General features: G+C 48.1%; 1 protein-coding gene across 1 annotated transcript in view; it reads left to right on the top strand.

Annotated features, from left to right (window-relative positions):
• ACO2 (aconitase 2) overlaps positions 1–26,426 on the top strand; it is a 340,183-nt gene that overhangs the window by 47,747 nt on the left and 266,010 nt on the right. Inside the window, exon 4 of the mRNA XM_086963512.1 lies at positions 18,025–18,117. Coding sequence (XP_086819638.1) covers positions 18,025–18,117 — 93 coding nt within the window. The remainder of the gene's footprint in view (positions 1–18,024; positions 18,118–26,426) is intronic.

The raw sequence follows: 26,426 nt of genomic DNA, 5'->3' as shown, positions 1-26,426 counted from the left end.
CTGCAGGTGATCAGGCTCTCGATGCTGAGAAGTCGCTCGAGCCGGTCAAGCCCTCTCCGGCCTTGACGAAGAAGGTGGCGGAATCCCTGCAGCGGATTCGAAAGGACAGTGTGGTTCCCGCTTCGGGCACTGTGGCGCCAAAGCTCACGCCTAAGCCTGCGAAGGAGCAAACGCCTATCCGTTTCACCTTTCCTCCCAAGTCGGCGCCGAAGGCCTTCGCGCCGAAACAGGGTGGACCCTCGAAGGAGGTATTGGCACCGAAAGCTGCCTTGGTGGTGTCGAAGCTTCGACTCCAACCGCTTGCTGAAGAGGAACGTCGTGAGGTAATCATCGACGCCAACACCGGGAACCTGTCTCTCCTCAAGAGGAAGATCACGACGGAGCCGGCGTTGGAACATTTTAAGATCCCTCTCAAAAACAAAAGAGACTCTGCGGACTCTTCGGCGCTGGTGGAACCTGTGTCCCCACAAGCCCTAGGACACTCGCCAACTCATTCCGCCGCCGGCGATGCGGACGAGGAAGACGCCGAGTACAACTATCCGGCGTACTCTGATCCGGAGGAGGAGCACGAACCTTGGTCAGCCGGAGGCGACCCAGAGGACCCGCAGTCGGGCCAGGACGCGCAATTTTTTGCGGCGAAAACGTCCCCGACTGATGACTCAGCGGCCTTAAACGCTCTGATCGAGAGAGCTGCGGCTAACCACGACGTCGAGCTGCACTCGGACCCCGTGGATGTGGACTTCCTGTTCAACACTTTCTCTGTAGCTGAAAAGTCAGTCAAGACGCTGCCGATGCTTAAAGGGGTGCTTAAACATGCAACGGAGGTCTTCAAGGAGCCCACCCGGGCGCGTGTGGTCAACCCTCGCATCGACAGGAAATATAAGGCAGCGCCCACGGATCCTACATATATCAAGGGACACTTGCCTTTGGACTCCTTGGTTGTTTCCAACGCTCGGAAGAGGGCGAACTCTCAAACTACTGGTGACGCTCCTCCCCCAGACAAAGAGTCCAAGATCTTTGAGGCCTCAGGCAAACGGATTGCTGCACAGGCAGCTAATATCTGGAGAATATCTAACACACAAGCCCTACTTGCACGTTATGATAGGGCCCATTATGACACTTTAGAGGCCATACTGCAACACCTGCCTGACCAATACAAGGAGGCAGGAGAGATGCTGATTCAGGAAGGAAAACTCATTACGAATGCATCCATCAAATGCGCACTGGATGTGGCAGAAACAGCCTCCAGGGCTATCAATACCAGTGTGTTGCTTAGACGCCATGCCTGGCTTAGAATTTCAGGGTTCAAACCTGACATCCGAACTACAATACTGAATCAAACAGTGAATCCTGACCATCTGTTTGGGCCGGAGGTGGATGCCACCCTGGAGAAAATGAAAAAAGATACGGAAACTGCCAAGTCTATGGGGGCTTTACAAAGTCAGCAGTTTCGGAGTGGTTCCTTTCGCCGCTCAAATTCCAGAGGCACCTCAAGGGGACAGGCATCCCAGTCCACACAATATTACAAGACTAACACCCAAACCTCGTACAACAACAAGGGTAGAGGTGGTTACAGAGGCAATAACGTCAAGGGCAGGGGACGTGGAAACAATAGCTCCAGGTCCACCACCACCAACAAACAGTGACGTCTTGTCACTGCCCCCGACCATACAACACCGGTCGGGGGGAGACTCCAGCAGTTCCTGCCGGCGTGGAAGTCCATCACCACGGACAGGTGGGTGAGGTCTCTTATCCAGTACGGGTACTGTCTAGAGCTTACTTCCATTCCACCGGACATACCCCCAAGGAGCCGTCCTATGTCAGGCGAGCACTTGACCTTGTTGCAGCAAGAAGTTCTAGTCATGCTGCAAAAAGGGGCGATAGAGCTCGTTCCATTGCAAGAGCGGGGAACAGGGGTTTACTCCCTGTATTTCCTGATTCCCAAGAAGGACGGATCCCTCAGGCCAATCCTGGACCTCAGGCCCCTAAACTGGTACATCCTCTCGGAGCACTTCCATATGCTCACGTTGCAGCAGGTGCTTCCCCTGCTTCAGCAGGGGGACTTCCTGGCTACGCTGGATCTCAAAGATGCCTATTTTCATATCCCCCTGCATCCTTCCCACAGGAAGTATCTCAGATTCACGATTTTAGACCAGCATTACCAGTTCAGGGTTCTGCCGTTCGGGGTCACCACGGCACCAAGGGTATTTACAAAGTGCCTAGCGACTGTGGCGGCGCATCTCCGTCGCCAGCACGTCCACGTCTTTCCCTACCTGGACGACTGGCTCATTCAGGCAAGGACAGAACGACAGTGCGTCGACCATGTGTCACGCACCATTCATCTCCTGCACGATCTGGGATTCTCTCTGAACTATCCAAAGTCCCATCTCCAGCCCGCCCACGTGCGACAGTACCTGGGCGCGACAATCAACACTCTGGTAGCCACTGCGCAGCCAAATTCAGTGAGAATCGCCAGTATCCAGGCGCTGATCCAACGATTCAGACCCCAACACTCGCTTCCAGCGAAGGTGTTCATGCAGTTGATAGGCATGATGGCCTCCTGCATCTCCATTGTCCCGCACGCGAGACTACATATGCGTCCGCTTCAGGAGTGCCTAGCACGTCAGTGGACTCAGGCTCATGGGCAACTGACAGACCTAGTGTTGGTGAGCGGTCGGGCATACAACTCTCTGCATTGGTGGAATCCACAAAACCTTTGCAAGGGCCGACCATTCCAAGAGCCTGTCCCACAGATTATCCTGACGACGGACGCCTCTCTCCAGGGATGGGGAGCGCATGTACTCCATTACACTGTGCAGGGACTATGGACACTACAGCAAAGGAAGATGCACATCAATGTGTTGGAACTGATGCCATCTTCATGGCCTTGAAGGCGTTCAAAGTACATCTGTGCAACAAAGTCGTGTTGATCCGGACGGACAACATGACGGCCATGTACTTCATTCAGAAGCAGGGAGGCACACACTCTCCACAGCTGTCTCATCTGGCTCAGAGCATGTGGAAGTGGGCCATTCAGAGGAACATCTTCCTCATGGCAGAGCATCTCCCGGGCAAGGACAATCAAATGGCGGATCTGCTCAGCAGGCACAGCCATCAGATGCACGAGTGGGGGATACATCCATCAGTACTCCAACCGTACTTCCAAAGGTGGGGTCATCCAGAGATAGACCTGTTCGCCACAAAGGAGAACGCAAAATGCCAAAGCTTCGCCGCCAGATTTCCACCCCCCCAATCACAGGGCAATGCGATGTGGATGAACTGGTCAGGCAGATTTGCGTACGCTTTTCCCCCAGCACCTCTGATACCGCTGGTGGCACGCAAGCTCAGGCAGCACTCGATGACTCTCATCCTGGTTGCTCCGACGTGGGCTCGCCAACCATGGTACACCACGTTTCTAGAACTGTCCGTGGTGCCGCATCAAAGGCTTCATCTCACTCCCAGCCTTCTGACGCAGAGCCATGGCGACATTCAGCACCCAGATCCGCAACAGCTCAACCTGGCGATCTGGCTCCTGAAGTCCTAGAGTTTGGCTACCTCAATCTTCCTCCCGATTGCATGAACATCATTCGGGAGGCAAGGAAGCCCACTACCAGAGCTTGTTATGCGGCTAAATGGAAGAGGTTTGTCATCTACTGTGCTAACCACAATATTGACCCGCTAGATGCTTCCATTCAAAACATCATTTGCTACCTTTTCCACCTGTATCAATGCAATCTGGCATACTCTTCCATCCGCATTCACCTGTCGGCTATGGCAGCATACCTCCAGAATAGGCAACACCTGTCACTCTTTAAGGTCCCTGCTATCAAGGCCTTTCTGGAAGGACTCAAAAGGGTCATTCCACCAAGGACCCCACCAGCTCCAGAATGGAACCTCAATGTGGTTCTTACGAGGCTGATGGGTCCTCCCTTTGAGCCACTGCACTCTTGTGAGCTTCAGTTTCTGACTTGGAAGGTTGCATTCTTAGTAGCAATTACATCGCTACGGAGGGTTAGCGAGCTGCAGGCACTCACCATCCAAGAACCTTTCTTCCAGGTACATGCTAACAGGGTGGTGCTCCGCACTAACCCTAAATTCCTACCCAAAGTGGTATCCCAATTCCACTTAAACCAGACAATTGAATTGCCGGTGTTTTTCCAAAACCCAGAGACGCTGGCGGAGCGCATGCTCCACACCCTTGATGTTAAGAGGGCCTTGATGTACTATGTAGACTGGACAAAAGATTTTCGCAAAACCAAGCAGCTTTTAGTTGCTTTTGCCACACACCACAAGGGAAACGCTATCTCCAAAGCAGGGATTGCTAGGTGGATAGTAAAGTGCATTCAGATCTGTTACGCTAAAGCTAAGCGCACCCTCACTATCCCACCGAGGGCCCACTCCACCAGGAAGTTGGGGGCCTCTATGGCTTTCCTAGGTAACATTCCCTTAGAAGATATCTGTAGAGCAGCCACATGGTCTACCACACATACTTTCACTAAGCACTACTGTGTAGACGTGCATTCCAAACAGCAGGCAGCTGTTGGTCAGGCTGTTCTAAAAACACTTTTTCAGACTGCTGCAGCTGGCACGGGCGGCCGCCGCTAATGGAGGGACTGCTATGTATTCTATGCACAGATATGAATTCAGCAGCCCACATGCCTCGAACTGCAAATGCTACTTACCAGTATGCATCTGTTCTTGGCATGTAGGGCTGCTGACATTCATATCGCCCACCCTCCTCCCCGGCGCCTGTAGCAGCTGCAGTATTCATTCATATATATACATATGCTCATAGCATGGTCATCACTCACATTCTTCACTCCATCTCTGCCAATGGCTAAAAACAATCTGGGGATGGAGGCGATGCCCATGCGCACTGTAGTCCAGGGGAGGAGCCACTTATCTCGTGATACTTCGAAGACTCTTCCAGGACAACAATGTGCAATCATCCGGACCCAACACTAGGTGGCGATCTATGCACAGATATGAATGTCAGCAGCCCTACATGCCAAGAACAGATGCATACTGGTAAGTAGCATTTGCATTATTACAAGAAAATACCCATGAATTTTCGGGTTTGTTTAGGATGAATACATACCAATTTTTGGATCTCATGTATGCATGAAGGATGGATCTTTAAATGGGGTTCCAAAATAAGTTTTGATTTTCAACATATCCCATCTTAGATGTATGATTTGTTTCAACTAATGGTAGCTGGTAGAATAAAAAGGGAATGCTCATTTTTAATTTGCTACTCCGAAAGCTTGTGTCTTAGTATTAAGGGCACTTTATCCCTGGATTGTTTCATTACTGATTCTTGGTTGTCTCGTCTTTTGAATCTTTGAAATTGGGCTTGCGTTGCTTTGAACACAACATCTGGTGTTGAAATATTTCTATTAATACAAGTAAACCTAGTAAATGACTGGTGTGTTTTAAGGCTCTCAGTTGGAAAGATATATTATGCAGTGAGTTGATCTCCGTACTTTTATCTGTATGTTTAAATTTGATTGACAAGACACACTAAAACATGTCAAACGTATCCGATCTTTACAGATATTGTGGCTGAAACAAATGTGTGCTTTCTCCTGGTTCATAGAGCAGAATTTCAGGTCCAGTTTTTGCTGATCCTTGTCAAATTATGAAAATGTCATCAATATCAGTAATCCTTCTTTCTGATGGATACATCTGCCAGTGGATTCCTCACCTTGTGAATATACACTGCACCAGCAGAATTCGGAAATGTTTTGTAGCTCTCCACGCCGACGAGGACGACGTCGCAGAAGCATGGCTCCGCTCGCGGCTCCGCAGACGTCACCGGAGCCATAAGAGAGCCTCGTCGGCGTGATGACATCCGTTCCCTTTTTTCCGCGCCGTCGACGCTAACGGTTTTCTGGGACTCTCCGTAGTTTTGTTGCTACTTTGTATCTGGATTGCTTCTCGTTTCTTTTTTGAAGATGTCAAGGAAGTCTGGTTTCAAGCCCTGTAGGGAGTGTGGGGGTCATATGTTCATCACTGACCCCAGCGAGGATTGTGTCCTGGTGCCTGTCGTCGGATCACGATGTCGAGGGTTGTGCTTGCTGTTGCAAGATGAATCCGAAGGCTTTAAAGGAGAGAGGCCAAGTTATTCATGGCGAAGATGAGAAAGGATAAGAGAGGCCGAAGAAGGTCAAGTTCCAGTTTGAGGTCTGGTTCGAAGTAGATGTCTGGTCATGCTTCAAAGTCAAAGACGGTACAAATGGGGGGTGGTGATGGATGGAGCATCTTAATCAATCAAACACTCACACCCAATCAAAAGATCAGGGTTTAACCCATCACCGTTCTTTAGCCTACTCTGCCACCCCAGTTCAGACATGGCTATATGCAAATCAGTCTGACCCTGTGCCTCATGGGAACAGTCCAGCCCGAACTGCCAAGCCATGTCTTCCCTGGACCGGAAACAAGCTTCCGAGGACCGGTTTCTGGCATTCCAGCCGTCTTCAGCCCGGCTTGCTTGAATCCAGTGCCAAAGTGAGCAAGGGACTCACGTCTGAGCATACCCTGCCACACTTATGGCGGCCAAAAGCGGTACAAATGGGGGTGGTGATGGACGGAGCATCTGCATCAATCAAACACTTACACCCAGTCAAAAGATCTGGGTTTAATCCATCACCGTTCTTTACTGGGGTGGCAGAGTGGGCTAAAGAGCGGTGATGGATTAAACCCTGATCTTTTGACTGGGTGTGAGTGTTTGATTGATGCAGATGCTCCGTCCATTACCACCCCCTTCTGTACCTCAAAGTTAAAGAAGCACAAGAAGAAGAAGAGGAACGGCTCTCGTTGCCGTTCAGATAAGGACGCGGCTCCGAAGTCGATTTCACCAGTTTCTTGGTGTCGTAAGGACTATGTCTCTCCATCGACTTCAGGATCGAATGAGGCTTCTCCTGTTCGTTCGGCTTTGCCTGCAGCTTCACCTGTGCATTCTTCGACGCTGGCTCCATCTCCGATGACGGTTCCTTCTCCGGCTCCGGTGGAAGAGGCTCCAATACCTGATGAGTCTTCTACTCCATTGGCTCCACCGTCGGCGCCGCTTGGCCCTCGTCCGGTAATGCCTCAGTCTGTACCGGGCGCTGTGAGAAGGTGCCATCTTTCTTGCATTGGTTTCTCCCACTTTTTTGCTGAATTGCTGATGTGCTTTGACTGAGTGTTCCCTGGGCTCCTGCCAACCAGGTATCCAGGGCGTGTGTTCCTTCCCTAAAACTGTGCTGAAATTAAAACCCAATTGGCATCTCTGGCCACCTGTCAGCCACTAGTAAATGGTACCCTAGGTACCCAGGGCATGATGACCAGAGAAGACCCCTAAGGGCTGCAGCACTTATTGTGCCACCCTTAGGGGCCCTGTACCCTGACACCCACACACTGCCTTTGCAGGCTGAGTGGCTAAGTACAGAACTAAACAAAGAATCGACATGGCACACATCGCTGTGTGCCATGCCCACAAGACCACTGCCCTGGCATACCTCAGTCACCCCTCTAGCTGGGTGCCCTATGCCAGTGGTGTGGCAACAGGTGCATGAGCCCCGTTCCCCTTACAGTACCCAGGGCCATTCCTGGGCACTAAGTGCCGTGCTGCCATTAAGAGTATCTGGTGCTGGGAGGTCGACATGACTAATTCCACAGGACCGTGATGGCCTCACTGAAGACTGAGGTTTGGTATCAAACTTCTCAGCACATTAAACCCGCACTGATGCCAGTGTGAGATTTAATGTAAAATGCACCAGAGGGCATCTTAGAGATGCCCCCTGAAACCTAACCTACAATCCACGTCTGGACTGAGAGGCTACCTAGGCTGCCACACAGTAGACATGTTGCTGGACCCCTTGGTGGGGAGTCCCCGCTCTCCTGGGCCTGCAACAATGCACATCCTGGGCGAGGTGCTAGATCTCCTCCCCCAGGATGGGCAGGTGTAAACTTTAAAGGCCTGCCGCCTCTGTGAGCTTCTCCAGACCATTTGCTGTACCCAGCAACTGGCCCCCACCGGTTCTGACCCCCACTCCGGTGGGAAGACTGGCGGTAAACCCTACGTCAGGAAGGGGGGTGTGCCAGCCTGTGCCAACCCCACCCCTCGGGTGGGAGAGGCGAGGTGAAGCACGCCCCCGGGTTCCGGCCATCTTGAGGATGGGGATCCGGCCATCTTGAGGATGGGGAGCCCTGCCCAATCACAACTAGGCTCCTGTCCCCCTCCCACCGGAGAGGAGCATACTAGGGCGTGTCCCTGCCCTTGCTGTACCTGTAACGTCCCTAAATTCAGTATTTAGGGGCTCCCTGAACCATCTTCCTCAGATCCCGATAAGGAAAGAAGAAAGATGGTAGAAGATCAAGAAGAAGACCTGCCGTGCAGCAGCTAACAGGACGACACCCACTTACTTGTCCCCAGCCCTACCGGCTGGTCGATCCTGAAATCTGCTCCTGCTTAATCCCGGCGACGACTCAGATCGCAACCGTGGGACCCCCGGAGGATCGGCCTGCTTTGACCCTCTTGAAGGCTGGGACTCCCATAAGCAGAGGTTCTGCTTCAACACCCATACCCCTGGTGCCAGCCAAGAAACACCAGACCAACCCACTCTGCACCTGCCAAGCGCGACCCGTGCCCAAGTGATCCAAGACCACAAGGATGTCCCCTCGGCGACTGGGACCCGAAGTTCAGTGCCTAAAGACCCTCCTCGACGAACCAGGCGACGCCTGCAGCCTCAGAACCAGGGACCCTCCAACCGTGACCAGCCGAGGGTAAGATTTCCTGACGCCCAAAGACGCCCCTGCACCCGGCGGCCCCCTGTGTCTTCCTTTGGGGTACCTACCTCTTCTCCAAGATCCCAACTTACTCTCGAAGTGGTGGTCACACCTGAAAAACCACCGTCCCGAGTCTGCAGCCTTTGTTCCCTTATTACCTTTCCTATTGAATAACATTGAGCGCCCGACGCTCAAAAGCACCCTGCACGCAGCCGCATGAATGCCTCTGGCCGTACACCATGTGTCATATCCTACTTCCCCATTTGCCCTGAGCAGGTGACCAGGAGCCCAGCTCTCACAGCAGCGCGGCTGGTAGCCAGCAGCCACCAACCGAAGGCCCCCTGCCCCTCATTGGATAACATTGGGCCTAACTACCTCTGCACCTGGCTGCCCCTGTGCCGCTGAGGGTCTACCAACTGTACCTACCTGACCCTGGGGGATCCCCGAGTCTGTGCCCGGAACCTTAACTTGACTGGTCGAGTACTCACCTGGAAACCGATAACTCACTTTCCTGCCATAGGATAACATTGACTGGTTTAACTCGAAAAATAGTGTGAAGTTTTGAAACTCTACAATATTCCTATAAAATCAGCCGAATACCGAATTCCGAAGTACTCACCTGTGATCAGGAGAGAAGTCAGTACTGTACCTTGTAGCCCAGTATTGAACCGCAAAAGTAATCCTAGCCGGGTTGGCTAGTAACCTGAATTTTCTCCATCTATTGTCTGCTTTTCTGTGAAATTTCTTCTTAGTGTCTACTTTTGAAAACTTGAAATATTCCTTCAAAATCATACCAACTACTGAAACATAATTAATTACCTGTCTTAAGTAGAGATCCCAGTGCTTGACCTAGGAGCCCAGTACTGGATTACAAAAGTAACTAGAACGTACTTTACCTGTAACCTGAAATTTCTCCGTTTGGATATTATTGCTAGATTTTCACTGAAAATTTCTAAGTGTGAACTTTTAAAATACCTTTATATTCCTTTTAAAAGCATTGCAATAACCAAAACGTTTTTACTAAACTATATTCAGCTTACACCCCAGGACTGAATCTAGGATCCAGTCCTGAAATTACAAAAGTAATCTACAAAGTAATTAACTGCATTTTTGTTGAAAAATCAATTGAGCTCAATGTTAAATTGTGTTAAGAATTGTGTTTAGAATTGTGTTGCCTACTGCAACCCCTGTACATATTGTGTTTACAAAGTTATTACCATTCTGCAAAGTACTTACCTGAGATCACTCATAATTGATACAATTATATTTTGATACCTGTTGGTTCTAAAAATAGAACAACTAGATCTTTTGATATAAAAACAATTGGCCTGGAGTTCAGTCCTTGAGTGTGTGAAACCGTTTGCTGACTGTGTACAACAAATGCTTTACACTGTCCTCTAGTACTGCCTTACTGCTCGACCAAGCTACCACTTTTGAGAGTAAGGTCAGCCCTGACATTAACCTCTGTAATACCTCTGGGGTTTGTGGTCTCTATACACACTGTACCTTACCTTGGTCCAGTATTTATAGAGCCACTTTCTCACAGGCGCTTACCCACGTTTCCCTGGCCCGGGTCAAGATCCATCACATTACTTAAATTCAATATATGGAGTTTTTGCAAGAGCTATGTACTCTTCTGGAGCACCTTTGGGTCCCTTTGGTCCTATGGCCTTTAACCTGGGAATGCCTCAGGCCTATACTCAGGCTCACTTAATGCCATTTCTTTCAGCGGCGCCGTCCTGGGATTTCCCGGCGCCGAGGACATCGACGCCGTTTCCTTAATCTCCGGCGCCGTCAAGCTTGTCTCCAGCTGTGCCACCGGATCCGTGTTCGACACCGGCTTTGGATGTGTCGAAGTCGTGTCTGGCTCCGCTGACGCCGGTTCCGAGGATGAGGTCTAGGCGAGAGGCGCAGAGAATTTTGGAGGAGCAACATTATCATGCAGACGAAGAAATGGAGGAAGGTGAACTTCAAGAGTCAGAGGACTTATTCGAAGGTTTGAGGGAAGCAAGTGGACTTGATATGTCCCTGGAATGGTAGCTTTCTCCTCCTTCAGATGCTCCTTCTAAGGATGTGGTTCCTTACCACATAGTTATAAGGAAGGCAGCAGAGCTTTTAGACCTACAGCTTCCAACAGCTGAATTCAAGTCCAATATTTTGACTGAGGTTCTTCATTCTCCCTCCACTGTCATAGAGCCTTTATTACCTTTTAATGATGCCATCACTGAACCTGATTTGGAGTTCTGACATAAGCCCTTTTCAGCTCCAGCGGTTTCTAAATCTGTTGCTAGGAGGTAAAGTGCGGCTCCTGGAGAACCAGACTTCCTAACATCTCATCCTTCTCCTGAGAACCTGGTGGTTCAGTCTGCCTGTTTTAAGAAATCTTCTGGGGCCTTTCCTCAAGTCCCTGGAGATCGAGACTCTAAAAGGCTTGAACAATCATCTAATATGGTGTTGTCCTCAGCAAGTATCGCCTTGAAGTCCACAAATGCCACCAATTTTGCTCATGCTCTAATGGACTCTGCAAAACAGCTTGCTTCTAAATTGTCTGAGGAGGACAGACAGAATTTTAATGAAGTCTTGGCACACTCAAGCAGCTGCACGCCAGGTAATACAGAGTGGTCTGGACACTGCAGACTCTGTTGCCAGGATTATGGGATCTTCTGTTGCCACGAGGAGAAGTGCTTGGTTCAAGTCATCGGAGTTCTCTGGGGATGTGCAGGCAACTCTTCTTGACCTCCCTTTCGATGGTTCTGGGCTGTTTGGGGGCGAAAAAAACCCGATGCAGCCTTAGAGAGGTTCAAAGACCGCAAGGCCACCGCTAAGTCTCTGGGCCTTCAGGCGCAGCCTAGAGGTTCCAGTTACAGGAGATAGGTTTTGGAAGGTCGTCCTTTCGGAACTACAGGCTGCCTCAGTAGCAGCAAAATTCTCTGCATAAGACGTACAGAGGCAAGAACAGAAGACGTCCTCGAGGTAGCCAGCCCTCCTCCTCTACCCCCCTACCTTGCCACAGCAAAGCAGCCCTAGATCCGCCATTCTGGATCATGTTGGTCCTGTGGGGGACGGCTTACCCATTTTCTGCAAGATTGGGAATCGGTCACTATGGACCTTTGGGTTCTAAATCTTGTGGAAAATGGGTATGCACTAACCTTTCGGGAATTCCCTCCAAATTACCCTCCTTGCCAAGGGGCTTACTCGGAGGACTACCTTCTCCTACAGAAGGAAGTCCTAACATTACTAAGAAAAGGTGCGATAGAGGTGGTTCCAGAGCTGGAAAGGGGTTAGGGATGCTACTCCCGGTATTTCCTGATACCCAAGAAGGATGGCAGGCTACGTCCAATCCTGGATCTCAGAATCCTGACCCTTTTTCTGAAGCAAGAGAAGTTCAAGATGCTCACCCTTGCGCAGGTTCTACAAGCGCTGCAACAGGAGGACTGGATGGTGTCCATCGACTTGCATGATGCGTATTTTCATATTCCTGTGCGACTTCAGGATTGGAATTATCTCAGTTTTATGGTAGGATCGCAACAGTATCAGTTTGCGGTTCTCCCGTTTGGATGTACTACTGCACCTCGAGTCTTCACCAAGGTGATGGCAGTGGTGGCAGCCCATCTCAGGAGATTGGGGATTCCAGTTTTCCCCTATCTGGACGACCTGCTCCTCAAAGCGGAGTTGCCAGAGAAGGTGTTTCATCATCTGCAAGTGACAACCCAGATGTTGTACAAATTGGAATTCTCGATAAACGTGCCCAAGTCTCACCTGGTGCACTCTCAGCGCAACCTCTTCATAGGGGCGGTACTGGACACTACTGTGTGTCGCGCATTCCCACCTCCACAAAGGATTCTCGACATTCAGTAAATGATCCCTTTATTCTACAATGGAGCAGTCGTTCCAGTCCTGAAGCTCCTTCGTCTGCTCGGTCTGTTTGCTTCCTGCATCCTGTTGGTCAACCATGCATGCTGGCACATGAGGGCACTCCAGTTGTGCCTCCGCAGGCAGTGGTATCAGCTCAGTGGAGATCTCAGGGAGTCGGGCAGGATCTCCAGAGAAGCTGCAGCGGATCTGTCTAGATGAAGCGTGGAGGGCAATCTGTCTCAGGGAAAGCCCTTTCATCTGCCTCCATCAGTGGCCACAGTGACAACGAATGCATCCACTCTAGGGTGGGGTGCTCATCTGGTGGACCTGGAGATCAAGGGTCTTTGGTCTCCAGAGGAAAGGTTGCTTCATATCAACCTTCTGGAGTTGCGGGCGATACATTTAGCACTCAAGGCCTTCCTTCCCTTCGCGGTCAGTCGGTTCAAGTTCTGACAGACAACACTACCGCGATGTGGTATGTCAACAAGCAGGGAGGAGTGGGGTCGCATTATCTCTGCAGAGAGGCTCTGCGTCTCTGGTCCTGGGTTCAGGACCATCAGATTTGTCTGATGGCAAATCATTTGGCCGGAGTTTTGAATGTGCGTGCAGACAGTCTGTCAGCAGTTCTCTGTTGAGCACGAGTGGAGGCTTCATCCAGAGGTGGTTCGTTACGTCTTTCGGATGTGGGGAACTCCTCAGGTGGACCTGTTTGCCACTCAGGAGAATGCTCACTGCCTGTTATTGTGCAGTCTCCAGTATTCGATGCGTGGAGCTTTGGGGGGCGCATTTCAGTTGAGTTGGGGATCTCGACTCCTTTACGCGTTTCCTCCCATACCCTTGATTCCTCGGGTTCTGAGGAAGATTCGCCAAGACCGGGCCCAAGTCATTTTGATCGCTCCGGATTGGCCAAGAAGGGTGTGGTACACAGGTCTACTTCACCTCTCGTCGCACCCTCCGCTTCGTCTCCCTCTCAGGGCAGACCTCCTCTCGCAGGGGCAGGTTTTACACCCCCACCTCCAGAGCTCACAGCTTCATGCCTGGAGATTGAACAGGGCCACCTGAATTCTTTCTCTCTTCCGCCTGACGTGGTGGACGGTATACTTTCGGACAGGCGACACTCCACCAAGTCTATCTATTCCGATAGGTGGTCCAAATTTGTCAATTTGTGTGGAGAGAAGTCTATTGACCCTTTGAGGGCTCGCTTATCCAACATCCTTCAGTTTGCTCTCTCTAGCCCAGCAGGGCTTAGCTGTGGCTACTGTGAAGGGCTATTTATCGGCTATGTCGGCGTTCAATTGATTGCTGGATTGGCCGTCTTTGTTCAAGTCGCCCTTTGTGTTAAGGTTCATTAAGGGCCTTACTAATAAGTTCCTGACCACTCCTTTTATTGTGCCTCAATGGGACTTAAATCTGGTTTTAACCTACTTGATGGGTTCTCCCTTTGAGCCCTTGCACAAGTGTCCCTTGAGGCTATTGTCTTTAAAAACAGTATTTCTTGCTGCCATTACCTCGGCAAGGAGGGTAAGGGAGCTTCACGCTCTGAGTTCGAAACCCCCTTTCTTGTCCATTCATGCTGATAGAATGGTACTCCGGCCCAGGGCTGCTTTTCTGACTAAGGTGGTAACTCCCTTTCATCTGGGGCAGTCCATTACCCTTCCTACCTTCTTTCCTACCCCTCACCCTTCCAAGGAGGAGGAGCGGATTCACGGCTTGGACCCTAACAGGGCAGTGAGTTTTTACCTCGATAGGACTAAAGACTTTCGAGTGGATGACCAGCTCTTTGTGGGCTTCATTGACTGCAGGAAATGCAGAGCGGTGCACAAGCTCACCCTTTACAGATGGATTATCTTGTGCATCTAGATCTGTTACTCTTTGGCCGGAAAGGATCCTCCAGAGGGTATAAGAGCTCACTCAACTAGAGCAAAGTCTTCGACATCTGCCTTATCTAGGGGTGTTCCTGTGGAGGACATTTGTAGAGCGGCAACTTGGGCCTCCCTCCACACGTTCGCAAAGCATTACTGCTTTGATTCTGAGGAGAGGAGGGACGGACACTTTGTGCGTTCTGTCCTTCTGGACTTTTTGGTAAAAAAAGGGTGGACACCTTCCTCCGGGAGTGGGGACTGCTGTGGGACTCTATTCACAAGGCGAGGAATCCACTGGCAGATGTATCGATCAGAAGAACAAGTTACTTACCTTCGGTAACGCTTATTCTGGTGGATACAGTATCTTCCTGTGGATTCCTCATGGACCAACCCGCCTCCCTGTTGTCCACCCTTGTATACCTGCAATGTTGACATTATTCTTTTTGCTTTACTGCATTTATTTCACACTGTGTGTGTTGGTTTGAATATTGTGTACTGTGTATACTGTATGTATGTGAGTCAGTCCATTCGTGTGCCTGAAGGCATGGAAAAAAAGGGCGGAACTAACGTCATCACGCCGATGAGGCTCTCTTATGACTCTGGTGACGTCAGCGGGGCCATGCTTCTGTGACGTCGGCGTGGAGAGCTACGAAAAATTTCCGAATGCTGCTGGCGCAGGGGATATTCACAAGGTGAGGAATCCACAGGCAGATATCGTATCCACCAGAAAAAGCATTACCGAAGGTAAGTAACTTGTTCGTCTCTTTTGTATTTTTGTATATATGTTGATCGTCAAATCTAGTCATGAAGGAGTCCGTGTGTGTCCCCAGCTGTCTAAATACAGAAGACATATTTAGTTTTTGTTCACAGACACCATAGAGTAATTTTAGTTACCTGATGTACATCATGTACACCACGGTATTACCTTCAAACTAACATAGCGAGTTTGTGATATTGGTGACGCAATACCAGGTCAAATATGTGTATGCGTGTGTGTATATGTATGTATGTGTGTATATATATATATATATATATATATATATCATTGAGAACAATTTTGACAGTGTTTTATTGCAATGTACAGGACTCCGATTATATGGTATACATTTGTTTTTGACACAAGCCATCGGAGTACATGACACATATGGTTTTCTTTTTCTTACACAAGTTACTTGGTAATAGCACACACAAAATGGCTGCCACATTTTACTAACACTGCATTCACCTAACATTGGTCAGAGCTACATAATCACCAAGTGTGTTAAGTTGATATGGTACCTCTTGTTTTGATTGTTGGTGTGGATGTAAAAGCATTAAATGTACAAGTATGGTGGCTGTAGCAGTGATATATTAAACTACTGGAGTTGCTGGTGGATCACCCTGGTGATGGACCTTATTGAGACATGAATTTTGATGTCGAGGGGTAAGTTTGATTAGGTATACATTTATTTCAGGTTAATTTGTTTGCCCCTGAAGGACAATGTCCGAAATGCATTAAGCACTCTAAAGAAAACAATTTTTGATTCATATTGAGAAGGCAATGATATTGGACCACCAATAGTTAATTTGGAATATTTTTCTTTTGGAATATTGCCTTAGTTATGAAAGCAGTAAGCGTATCTTGAATAGAAAATATAATGAAAATGCAAACTATCTCATGAATGTTACATAAAATAATTGAACGTTTTGAAAAGCTCCTTCAGGAGGTAATCTGTTATGGGGGATTATATTGTAGGTTGTCCTATAACATATTGTGTTGGAATCAAAAGGACCTTCGAATGGAAGGTCCACCTGGTCATGAACTAGTGTGAAGTGAACACCATACACATAGGATTACCTGGTGTGCCGTAAGAACTGTTTTTGTTACCTTTGATATTTTCCATTCAGACCTAGGAATATATCATATAGATTATGGCTGATTTACTTTGTCCTGGCTGTTTCGTTTAAAACCCAGTCCACAAAGTTGCTAAAATGCTCAAAGTTAGGGATATGAAACCGCAAACAATTGGCATCCATTTTTCAGATAAGTAGGACCTCTCATACTGAAAGCCTAGCAGATGAAAATCTGGATGCACTGGCAAGAAACAGAAGTCTGAATCTGTCTCTGCCTTTGCGAGAAGAGCCCCTTTTCGCAGCAACTTAAACATGGGCAAAGTCTGATCTGAGGAGACATACTTCACTGAACATCGAGTAGGGTTGAGTGTCATCAACTAACCTGTCTTGGGGAAAGAAGAGATTGTATTTCTGAAATCCCCAGGCTTTTGTGGGAGTAGGCTCAATGGTGACTACAGAACCTTCAAGAGGTTCACCCCTGAAAGACCCAGCTATTCTACTAAAATGCACCTTAGTATTCTTACACTAAGCTGCATCCCTTTTGAGTACCAAGGACTGGTTGTTTTCACTAAACGTGCTTCCCAGAACCCATCTGCTGATGTATACTAAAACCATAACAGGAACTCCAATAAAGTTGTTGAATAATCTTCAAGTTAGGATACCAGTGCCGTCAGGATGAACTTCAAGTTGACCTAAGCAATCTCTTTGGTGTCTCACTTTTGGGTTACTTTTTTGAAGCAACTGAATTCAGGAAGTGCGTGCTTGGGAACTGAGTGAAATACTGCCTTGGACTGCAACCAACTTCTGGGAAGCCAGGCTCCCCAACACGTGGTACAGTTACCAGTTTAGTGACAGATACTGGGGTCTGAGTTGGCTGCAATGCTGTAAGCAGGTTCTTAGTCTAACCTTCCCATGACTGCCATATCTGCATCTGTTCCACTGGTTTCAGTCATTTTATTTGTTTCGGTCCCACTTGAGAAAATCCACCTCCACTACCACAAAATTCTGTAATAACAGTCAAAGGCTATGACCCAGCAGCACTTGTAAGAGCGAGAGTCAGACCCAACCCATGTAAAACACAGTCACTGCCAAGAATTGACATGGACTGCAACCCTACAATGTGACCTTCATTTAAAAAACTGTCCTTGTATTACTTAAACACCCCAGAAATAGACACGATTATGGATTCCTGAAGGCTCGAACACCTAATATTCCAAGTGGTAGTCTCCCCTTGGCAGGCGTGCTCCTATTTCAGAACACACCAAGTCTGGGTACTTTGTGCCTTTGACTTAGGCTGTGGCAGCAGCACACACACTCATTTAGCAGTGACTCATAATGTTCATTCATAGTATGACATTGGTTGATATCTTTTGGGGTGTAGAGACCTGTGCAGTGGACACACCCCATGTCTATTCACAGTATTGTATTGACTGAATTTCTTGGTTGGGGCAGCCACAATTGTGCAGCAAATTCATCCAGTGGATAAAGGAATCTAAGCAGATATTCTCCTATTTTGTAATACAGGAAATGTAGCTTTCTGTGCAAGGGAGAGGGAATTAAACGTACTGCTTGCTGATGACAACTTATGTATCCAGGCTAGACAGCCACAGTTGCTCTTCAGGGAACATGAGTGACTGCGGGCAGTGCAGGAGGAACCAGACTTTGTTCATCCTGTCTTTCTGATGTGAACTTCTCTTTTCGTCCACAGGATATTAATCAGGAGGTCTACAACTTCCTGGCAACAGCTGGATCGAAGTATGGTGTGGGCTTCTGGAAACCTGGGTCTGGCATCATTCATCAGGTGTGTTGAAATCTGTTTCTTTGTACCAACCCTGTTGATTCTAGCTTGGGAAGGTGATCTATACATTGATGTTTTAACGTCACTGGACAGCGCAATAATCTCAATGTCCTGGTAGCTGTGGGGCCATTAAAAAAGTAGTCCTTGAAGCTTTTGTTCTTGATGTCACTACTGAATATCCTATGAACGTTCTGTTGACAGCTGTGGTTCATGTGGTCATGGATGGAGCTTTGACAGCAGTAGAGAATGTTTTGTCCCATACAATAATATAGTGTAAATTAAGTAAAGGTGCACAGTTATGTCCTCTTCATTTGTGCTCAGAGTACAGCTGTAACCTCGGAATTCCCAATGAGAGATGTACTTTATCCTGGATGCATCTGCCACATCTAAAAGCCTGGTGAGCTAAACTTTTGGCCTTGATGGAGCAGAAACCTCTCACTGTCCTGTGGAATACAATAGAGCGGACCTCTGTCAAATGGTGAACCTAAAGTGCAGCATCTGTTAACATAATTACTGCTCTCTAGATACCTGCTATCAGATTGACTGTGGCAGAATAACCCAATATATAGGTCTATACAGTCTACCATAAAGGAGGTCCCTTGGCCTTCCATCAAATTTGAGACCTGGATGGAGACCGCCTATGCTGTGATTATCGTTTTAACCAGTTCCATGCTATGGACGGAACGGTTACTTCCATGACTGCAGCGCTGGTGTCCCATGGATGAAACGTTAACGTCCATGGGGCACTAATGCAGAATCTCTCTGCTGAAAGGATTTGAGGGGGAAGAGCTTCCCCAAGCTCCCAAGACATTTTCTTTTCATATGTAATGACAATAGTGCGCATGGCAGATACGTTATTACATCTGAAACTTTCAGTTTCAGTGGTGTGGGGTTATCTCCGCCCCGAGCACCAAATCAAATGAGAGGGGTACCATTGGAGAGTTTCTTTTCCAATGGTACCCCTCCTTAGTGGATCACTACTAGCAGGCATTCACCCACTAGGCTCCAGGGAGGGGTGTAGCACCTTGGGCAAGGGCTTTTGCTCCCCCATATTAAATTTGGCAAAGTCAGTCTTTCTGCCCGCCATGGGAGACAGATGGAGGCAGTAGCTGGGGACAGAAAGCACGCTAGACACCAGGGATTTTTATTACATTTATGTTTAGGGGTGGGGGCTGCCATAAATAGGCACAGTAATGCCCACATCCCTCCCAAACACTAGCGACCGTCTTTCTGCCCCTCATTAGATGCAGATGGCTGCAATAGCCCTCGAACTGCCCCCTGGGGGAGGCTGAAAGCACACTGTGTGAGAAGTTGGCCTGATATATAATGTTCACTATTCTAGTGAGCACTTTGTATCAGTCCAAACAACCCTTATTGATGATTGGTTGTAAGTCAACCTTATAGACCAGCTATCCTAGTAGCATGGATACGAGCAGTCTTCGGGCTAAACTCTAGAGGGCGTGTTAAGCCAGCTGTTATACCATCACATATACCCCTTGAACACCAAGTGAAAGGACACCACACAAGTGTTATGAAAATAAACAGTGTATTTATTTAGATCACAACAGCCCTGTACTCTTTATGAGGACAGGGTACTAAGCACACAACAAAACTCTTACGAAAATACTTTAAGTTGCACAATTTACACAAATGCCCGAGGGGCACGAAAAACCATATACTCTAAAAGTGGAATGCGAAATTACTAGCAGGTAAGTACTAAACTAATAGGCTTTGGGATCGCTAGGACTTGACTACTGAACCTTCAGATTACTAGCAGGAGGCCTAGGGGACTCTGGTGCAGAGTGTGCACTCTCACGCGGGATGCGGGACAAAGTCTATGGATGCTAGAATTTACAAAGTTAGTGTTCTCGGGCGAACCCGACTAGGTAGAGCTGAAACGAAAAAGGATCTGGACCATTGGATAGTGCGGCTATGCTGGGGCACTGAAATGCCGAAGTTACCTAGCCCAGGGGCTGCGGCTGCATAGGTCTGGAAAGAGGTCTGTAAAGACGTCGTTGCAGTCTATGGCGCCTGAAAGAAGAAGCTGCTGGCAGGCGACCAGTGAAGAAGTTCGAAGTGATCCAAGCCTGGATCGAAGATGGAAGACACCTGTAAGCAGAGGGGACCAAGTTCTGAATCACTAGCCAGTGATTAGATGGGCACCAGGATGGCACCGGATGGAGTCACCTCGACCAGGTGAGTGGGCGACGCTGGGCTCTGCAGTCTCACGGACCAGGAGGCGTTGTCGGCGACCAGGATGGAGGTGCGAGCTGTCCCACGATGGTTGCTGCTGTCGATGTCGCTGGACCCAGGATTGGGGCAACAAGTCTTGGCAAATTCAAGCCCACGCGGTGGACTCAAAATGGCGTCTGGAGTGGACCAGGAGGGTCCGGGGTGCTCCTCTTTTGGAAGGGAGCAAGGGCCAGTCTGGAGCAACCAGACCAGCAGTGTTGATGTCGTCGTTCGTCGTCGGGAAGGCCACAAGCCAGCGGGCTAGTAGCCAGACAACGCGGTGAGCAGCAAAAAGCAGAAGGGCCCCACGCAGATCTGGTGGATGCTGGAGGGCTGAACTTCGGTGCTGGAGCTGCTCAGGGTTGGGGCTTCTGGGACCCCAAAGCACTCACTCAAGGATCCCTCGGCGGTCGTGCGGGGCAAGCGTCGTGCAGTCTTGAAGATGGCCGGTCCCTCGAGGTCTCGTCGCACCCACGGATCTCAGCTGAGCTGTAGAGGTCAGAGGTGCCAGGGAAGCCGGGTCTCGTCGTGCTGGTCAGTCGGATTCCGGAGGAAGGATGTGCAGCAAACCGCAGTGTTCTTGGATGGTGCCTGCGGGTGCAGGGTGACTACTCCTTAGCCACAAGGGAGAAATCTTGAGAAGAAGTCGAGAGTTCCTTTCGTAGAAAGTAGTTTCAGGATTCAAAGATCTAATTTGGAATGCCCGCTCCTATCTTTATACTAGGAAAAGGGGCTGGCACGCGACTAGGTCCTGCCCATGGGTGGGAGCAGGAAGGGGGGTGGTTACACCCCTCTCCCATGCCGGACTTTCCCCAGCTTAGGGGCTGGTTCTTGCCGGCAGATGCATAGTGAGCACCGGGGTGCCACTTGCAGTCACCTTCTTTTAAAGCCCTGCCTACCCAGGATACACAAAACCCTGTCTGGGATGGTGCTAGCACCGCCCCTGACAGGAAACCCTTTGTCCAAGCTCCCCTCGCTGGAAGGACTCCCAGCTGCAGGGGGTCAGACTTGTGTCTGTGGTGGCAGCATCCATTTTGTGATGCTGCGGCTTGAGTTAACTTTAACCGAGGTTCACAGTTACATACATGTCGTGTCCCTCTAGAAGGGTGGAATGCTAACCCCGTCGCCAGAATTGGCGAGGGGTTAGTATTCCAATTCGTATGACACCTTACTCAACATGTTTTGATAAAGCGATACCAAAGATAGCATATAACCGCGAGGATTATAATGCTCTTAAGAGTATATGGTATGCGTTATCATGGAACAGCTATTAGGACTTGGTTCTGCAAGCTGCAAACGGGCTCAGCTCATGCCAGAGCACCATCTCACACGATTCCAAGCACTCTGCCTTCAGGATTGTCAAGGCCTGCCATAGGAGTGACTGATAGGAATCTGTGTGTCCATTTTAGGGTTAGATATAGGTATACTATATCTAAAGCAAAGGGTGGTTAACCACCTTGCCCCAGCTGTCGTGCAGCCAGTTGTGTCAGATTTAGATGGCCAGCCAGGCGTGGCATAATACATGCTGCAGCCCCTGGTAGGCCCTGGGTACACCTATGCCCTGTGTTACAGGGTCTGATAAGGTGGCCCAGTACCAATTGGATATGTACCTAAGGTACATGGAATCCATTTTACAGAGAGAGCAGTAGGCCTGGGGTCCTGATTGACAGGGTCCCAGGCCAACTAAGTCGGAAAACCAGCAAAACACCAGGCAAAAAGTTGGGGGTAACCATAGTCGGGTATCCACCTTCCTACACTAGGCACCAGGGATTTTTTTTTTTTTATAAAAGAGGGGTGGGGCCATCCTAACACAAAATGGACAGTCTTTCTGCGCCCGTGAGGCAGATGAAGGTTATTACTCCCGATCTGCCTCCCGGGTGGCAGAAAGTCTACCAGACACCCGGTATTCTTTTTTTTTTTTTAAATATATATACTTTAATTACCCCAACTCTCCCTAAAAATTGCCCGTTTGTGCTGGTGCGGTAATCCCAGACAGCAATGTAAGGAAATTGTTATATTTTTTTTTAGCTAAATTTGAGGATTCGGAGTAAAAAAAAATTGTTGGATCCAAGCAAGCCACACCTCGATGAACTTTCCCGGGTGTCTAGTTTTCAGAAATGTCTGAGTTTGGTAGGTGTCCCTAGGTAGCTACCTAGCACAGGATGTTGGGGGTCGTGGGGGCACAATCGCTTCAGCTCACCAAGGCCCAGGGGCTTCGGGTGCAGGTGTGCCTTTTTGACGTCTGAGTCTTCTTAACGGAGCGGGTAGCGGTCAGGGGGAGCCTCTGGATTTACACTGCAGGTGCCACTGTGGAGATCAGGAGAGATCAGTCAATGCTAGACCCGAGGTCCGGATCACTGGGGAGACTTCACTGCGCAGGTGAGCCACTCAGACTCTGGCCATGGGCATCAGGTGCAGAGTGGGCAGGGATCACAGTTCCAGCAGGATCCAGAGGCCTTCGAGTTGGTTTCTTTTGGACAGGTCTGCTGTCAACGAAAAATTGTAGTCCTTTTTTAAGGCAGCAGTCCTCGCAGGGTTTTTAGAGGTCGCTGGCTGCAAGACGGGTCACAGGTTCGCAGAAGCTGGAGCCAGACCGGTAGGGCTGTAGCCAAGGCAGTTGTCATCTTCAGTCTTCTCTGCAGTGATGTCTTCTTGCTTCTTAAATCGTTGCAGATTTAGTTTCTAGGTCTGGTGGAGTCACCCAAATGATAGATTTAGGGATGTTTAAGGGGAGTAGCAGGTAGGGCCAATGGGCACTTTACCTTGGGTGACTACACCCTCCATTATACCACCCTCCTGGGGGAGGGGGCATAGACCTAGCCCTGATTGGTGTTGTCTCCCCATTCTCAAGATGGTGGGAACTGAAAGATGTTCTTCACCCCGCCTCCCCCACCTTAGGTGTAGAGTTGGCAGAGGTGGGCACACCTCGTATTCTCCTCAGTTTTCTTGCCCAAAGTGTGGGTGTAAACCAGGGTCTGGCATCTGTTGCTAGCAGCAGAGGCTGGCGTTCGCATTACAAAGGGGGCAGGCCTTTGAAGCTTCTATCTTCTGAGCACTGGCCCGTCCTTGGGGAGAAGGTATAACACCTCTGCTCAGAATGTGCAATGTTTTTGTCCCACAGAGCAGGAACTCTCTACCCAGGGGTCCAGAAACGTGTCTGGTGGTGGCTGGCTGCCTTTAGCCGGTCAGAGACTATACCACGGTTGGTAGGTTTTGCCCTCTGGGTACATGGTACTTACAATAAATTGCACACTGGCATCAGAGGGGATTTATTGAGAAGATTTGTTTGGTACCAAATACTCCAGTGCTTAGTGCAGTGATCATGTTGATGTGTAACCAGAGTTGTCGAGTTTCCATCCCCTGTACTCACTATGGCTTCACTGGCACTTACAGTATTAAGGAATGGAGCCCAATATTGTAGGGCATATCTGATCATGCAGATATGCCGTCACCTATGGTATAGTGCACCATGCCTTAGGGCTGTGAGGCCTGCTGGAGGGGTGACTTCTCTATACCTCCAGGCAGTGCTGATTGGCATGGCATACAGGCAGGGTGCAATGTTGACTTTGTTGTTTTCCCCCTCACAGGGGCATGCAAGCTGCAAGATCAGTTTTATGGTCCCTGTGAGTGGGGGTCACAGGGAATCATTTTTCAGCTTCCAGGCCCAGTGTACCCAGGGTACTATTAAGTAGGGACTTACCGGGGGTAGAAGTATGTTTTTTGGGAAGAAGCACTGACACAGGGGACCTGGATGCCAGGGACCCTGTGCACTACAGTTGAAACCTCTTCAATGCCAGGCAAAAAGTTGGGGCAAACCATGCGAAAAGAGGCACTTTCTCACAGGCCATTTAAGTGTGCGTTTTAATATTTGACAAGCTAAGAGCTCCTGCCTTGATTTGACGAGTACTCTTAGACGCAAGTGTGAGAACACCCTGAAGCGTGAGATGTAAGGCATTATGGTCACTATCGGAGTCTTCTATAATTACCATATCTTTCATAAAGGGCCATAGCAGAAATTCAAGCTGAATGTAATATATTTTGCTAGTACATTGGCACGACTGCGTGCTTACAACCTAAATCTGTTATTGAGTTGCCATTACATGCCCTAAGGCCCAAATTAGCGGTTATCCCCATTAGTTGACTAGATTGCTTAGTCCATTTTGTAATTGGTGGCAAATTAAGCTTAGGGACTCCCCATTTTTCATTACCTTCAGTATTAGTGTGCTGTGAATTGTCCAGTGGTTTAAATGTTATGTCAAAGTCCCCTGCAACTATCAGCAGGACTTAACAGAGTCTTAACACCTTGGCTGCTAAGGCAATTTCCATCCTGTGCTGGAAATAGTCATTCTCCATTATTTATGACGAGCTCAGCTCGTCATCAGCACAGCTCCAATGTGCCTCATGACGAGCTGAGCTCGTCATGAGCAGGGAAGGGGTTAAAGGAGGTTCCGAAACATTTCCCATGCCACGATTTATATATGCGATAGGATATATAATCATTACTTTACAATCATGCAAAATTGTTGGTAACAGATTTCCATGATATCTTGATCCTGAAATGCAGTAGTTCAAAGGCGTATAGGGTGTGATAAAGATTTTGGGATATATATGTATATATGTGTATATATGTATATGTGTATATATGTGTGTATATATGTGTATATGTGTATATATATAATATATATATATATATATGTGTGTGTGTATATATATGTATATATATATATATATGTATGTGTGTGTGTATGTGTGTGTATATATATGTATATATATATATATATATATATATATATATATATATATGTATATGTATATATATATATATATATATATATATATATATATATATATATATATATATATATATATATATATATATATATATATAACCAAAAGACGCTTCTTCTGGAGTGCTGGGACCCGTGGGAGTTGGCGCAAATGCCGGCGAAGCAGTCCGGTAATTCAAATAATTCCAAGGAAAACAGGTTAACGTTGCGCTCTCAGGAAAGAGACAAGCGAATCCAAAGTGTAATAGTAGCAGTTTATTACACAACGCGTTTCAGCATAAAAGCCTTGTTCACGTGTAACATCAACACAAGTGACACCGGTATTTAAACATAAGTTTTCGCGCTATATCCAATCAACAACATAAGTGTAGGACTAATCCCCATATGAGAAAGCTGAATGGCAGACATGTTGGAAAGGTCTAATGGTCCATTTAACAACTAAGTGTTATCTGCAGATATCGCATGTATAAGGATACAACATAATCACAGGGTGTTCTAGCCCATACCGGTATCGAGCAAACGAGGATATAAATAATATGCGCGCATAATCAGTCAACAAAACTAGCAGTATAGCAATATTGTGACTCCACACAAGTATGGCGGACATTTTAAGGTGGTGTGCTCACCATCGCGCTTCTTGAGTACATGAAATAGTGTACAAAACAATCGAAGGAAATGATGTACTTAACAATCAATGTAAAATACATAGCATCGGTTTCCGGATGTCAGAAAAATGTAATCAACGCGTCCTAGTCGGGGGTAGACATATAACTTTAGCTGACTATGCACGGTTACCTCCAACACAAAATAAACAGTAGCACAGTAGAGGCTTAAGTGAAGCTTAAATAAAGCATAACAATCTATGTGAAATACACAATTCACAGTTACCTATTATGACTGGCAAGGAGATAGTGTCATGGAACCTCAGTATTGTATTAGTCCAAAACATGTAGCCAAGATAGTACACAAATTCTTACTTATGCATGATGGTAAAATACAGGATAAAGTGCGTTAGCTAACCGGCGAAAAATAAATCTACAAATCGTGAGTCCCATGGTGCAAAACAAGTGATTCCAGGAGTGCAAAGGAATACTGAGTCTGTGCTGGTGAATTCATAGATAGACCCAACCTTTCCTCCTGTGGAACAAAAAACATAAATAAAGTATATAAGATCCAATGCATGATAAAATTATGTCATGAGACATAAGGCAGAAGAAGAATCATGGTTATACATATTATAGACAGCCCAAAGGAATCATCTCATAAGGATCAACTGGTATCGATACAGTACAG

This window comes from Lissotriton vulgaris, chromosome 1_1 (genome assembly GCF_964263255.1).
Source record: "Lissotriton vulgaris chromosome 1_1, aLisVul1.2, whole genome shotgun sequence".
Classification (NCBI taxonomy): Eukaryota; Metazoa; Chordata; class Amphibia; order Caudata; family Salamandridae; genus Lissotriton; species Lissotriton vulgaris.
Note: the sequence above shows the minus strand (reverse complement) of the source record. Positions and strands in the feature narration are given on the sequence as shown.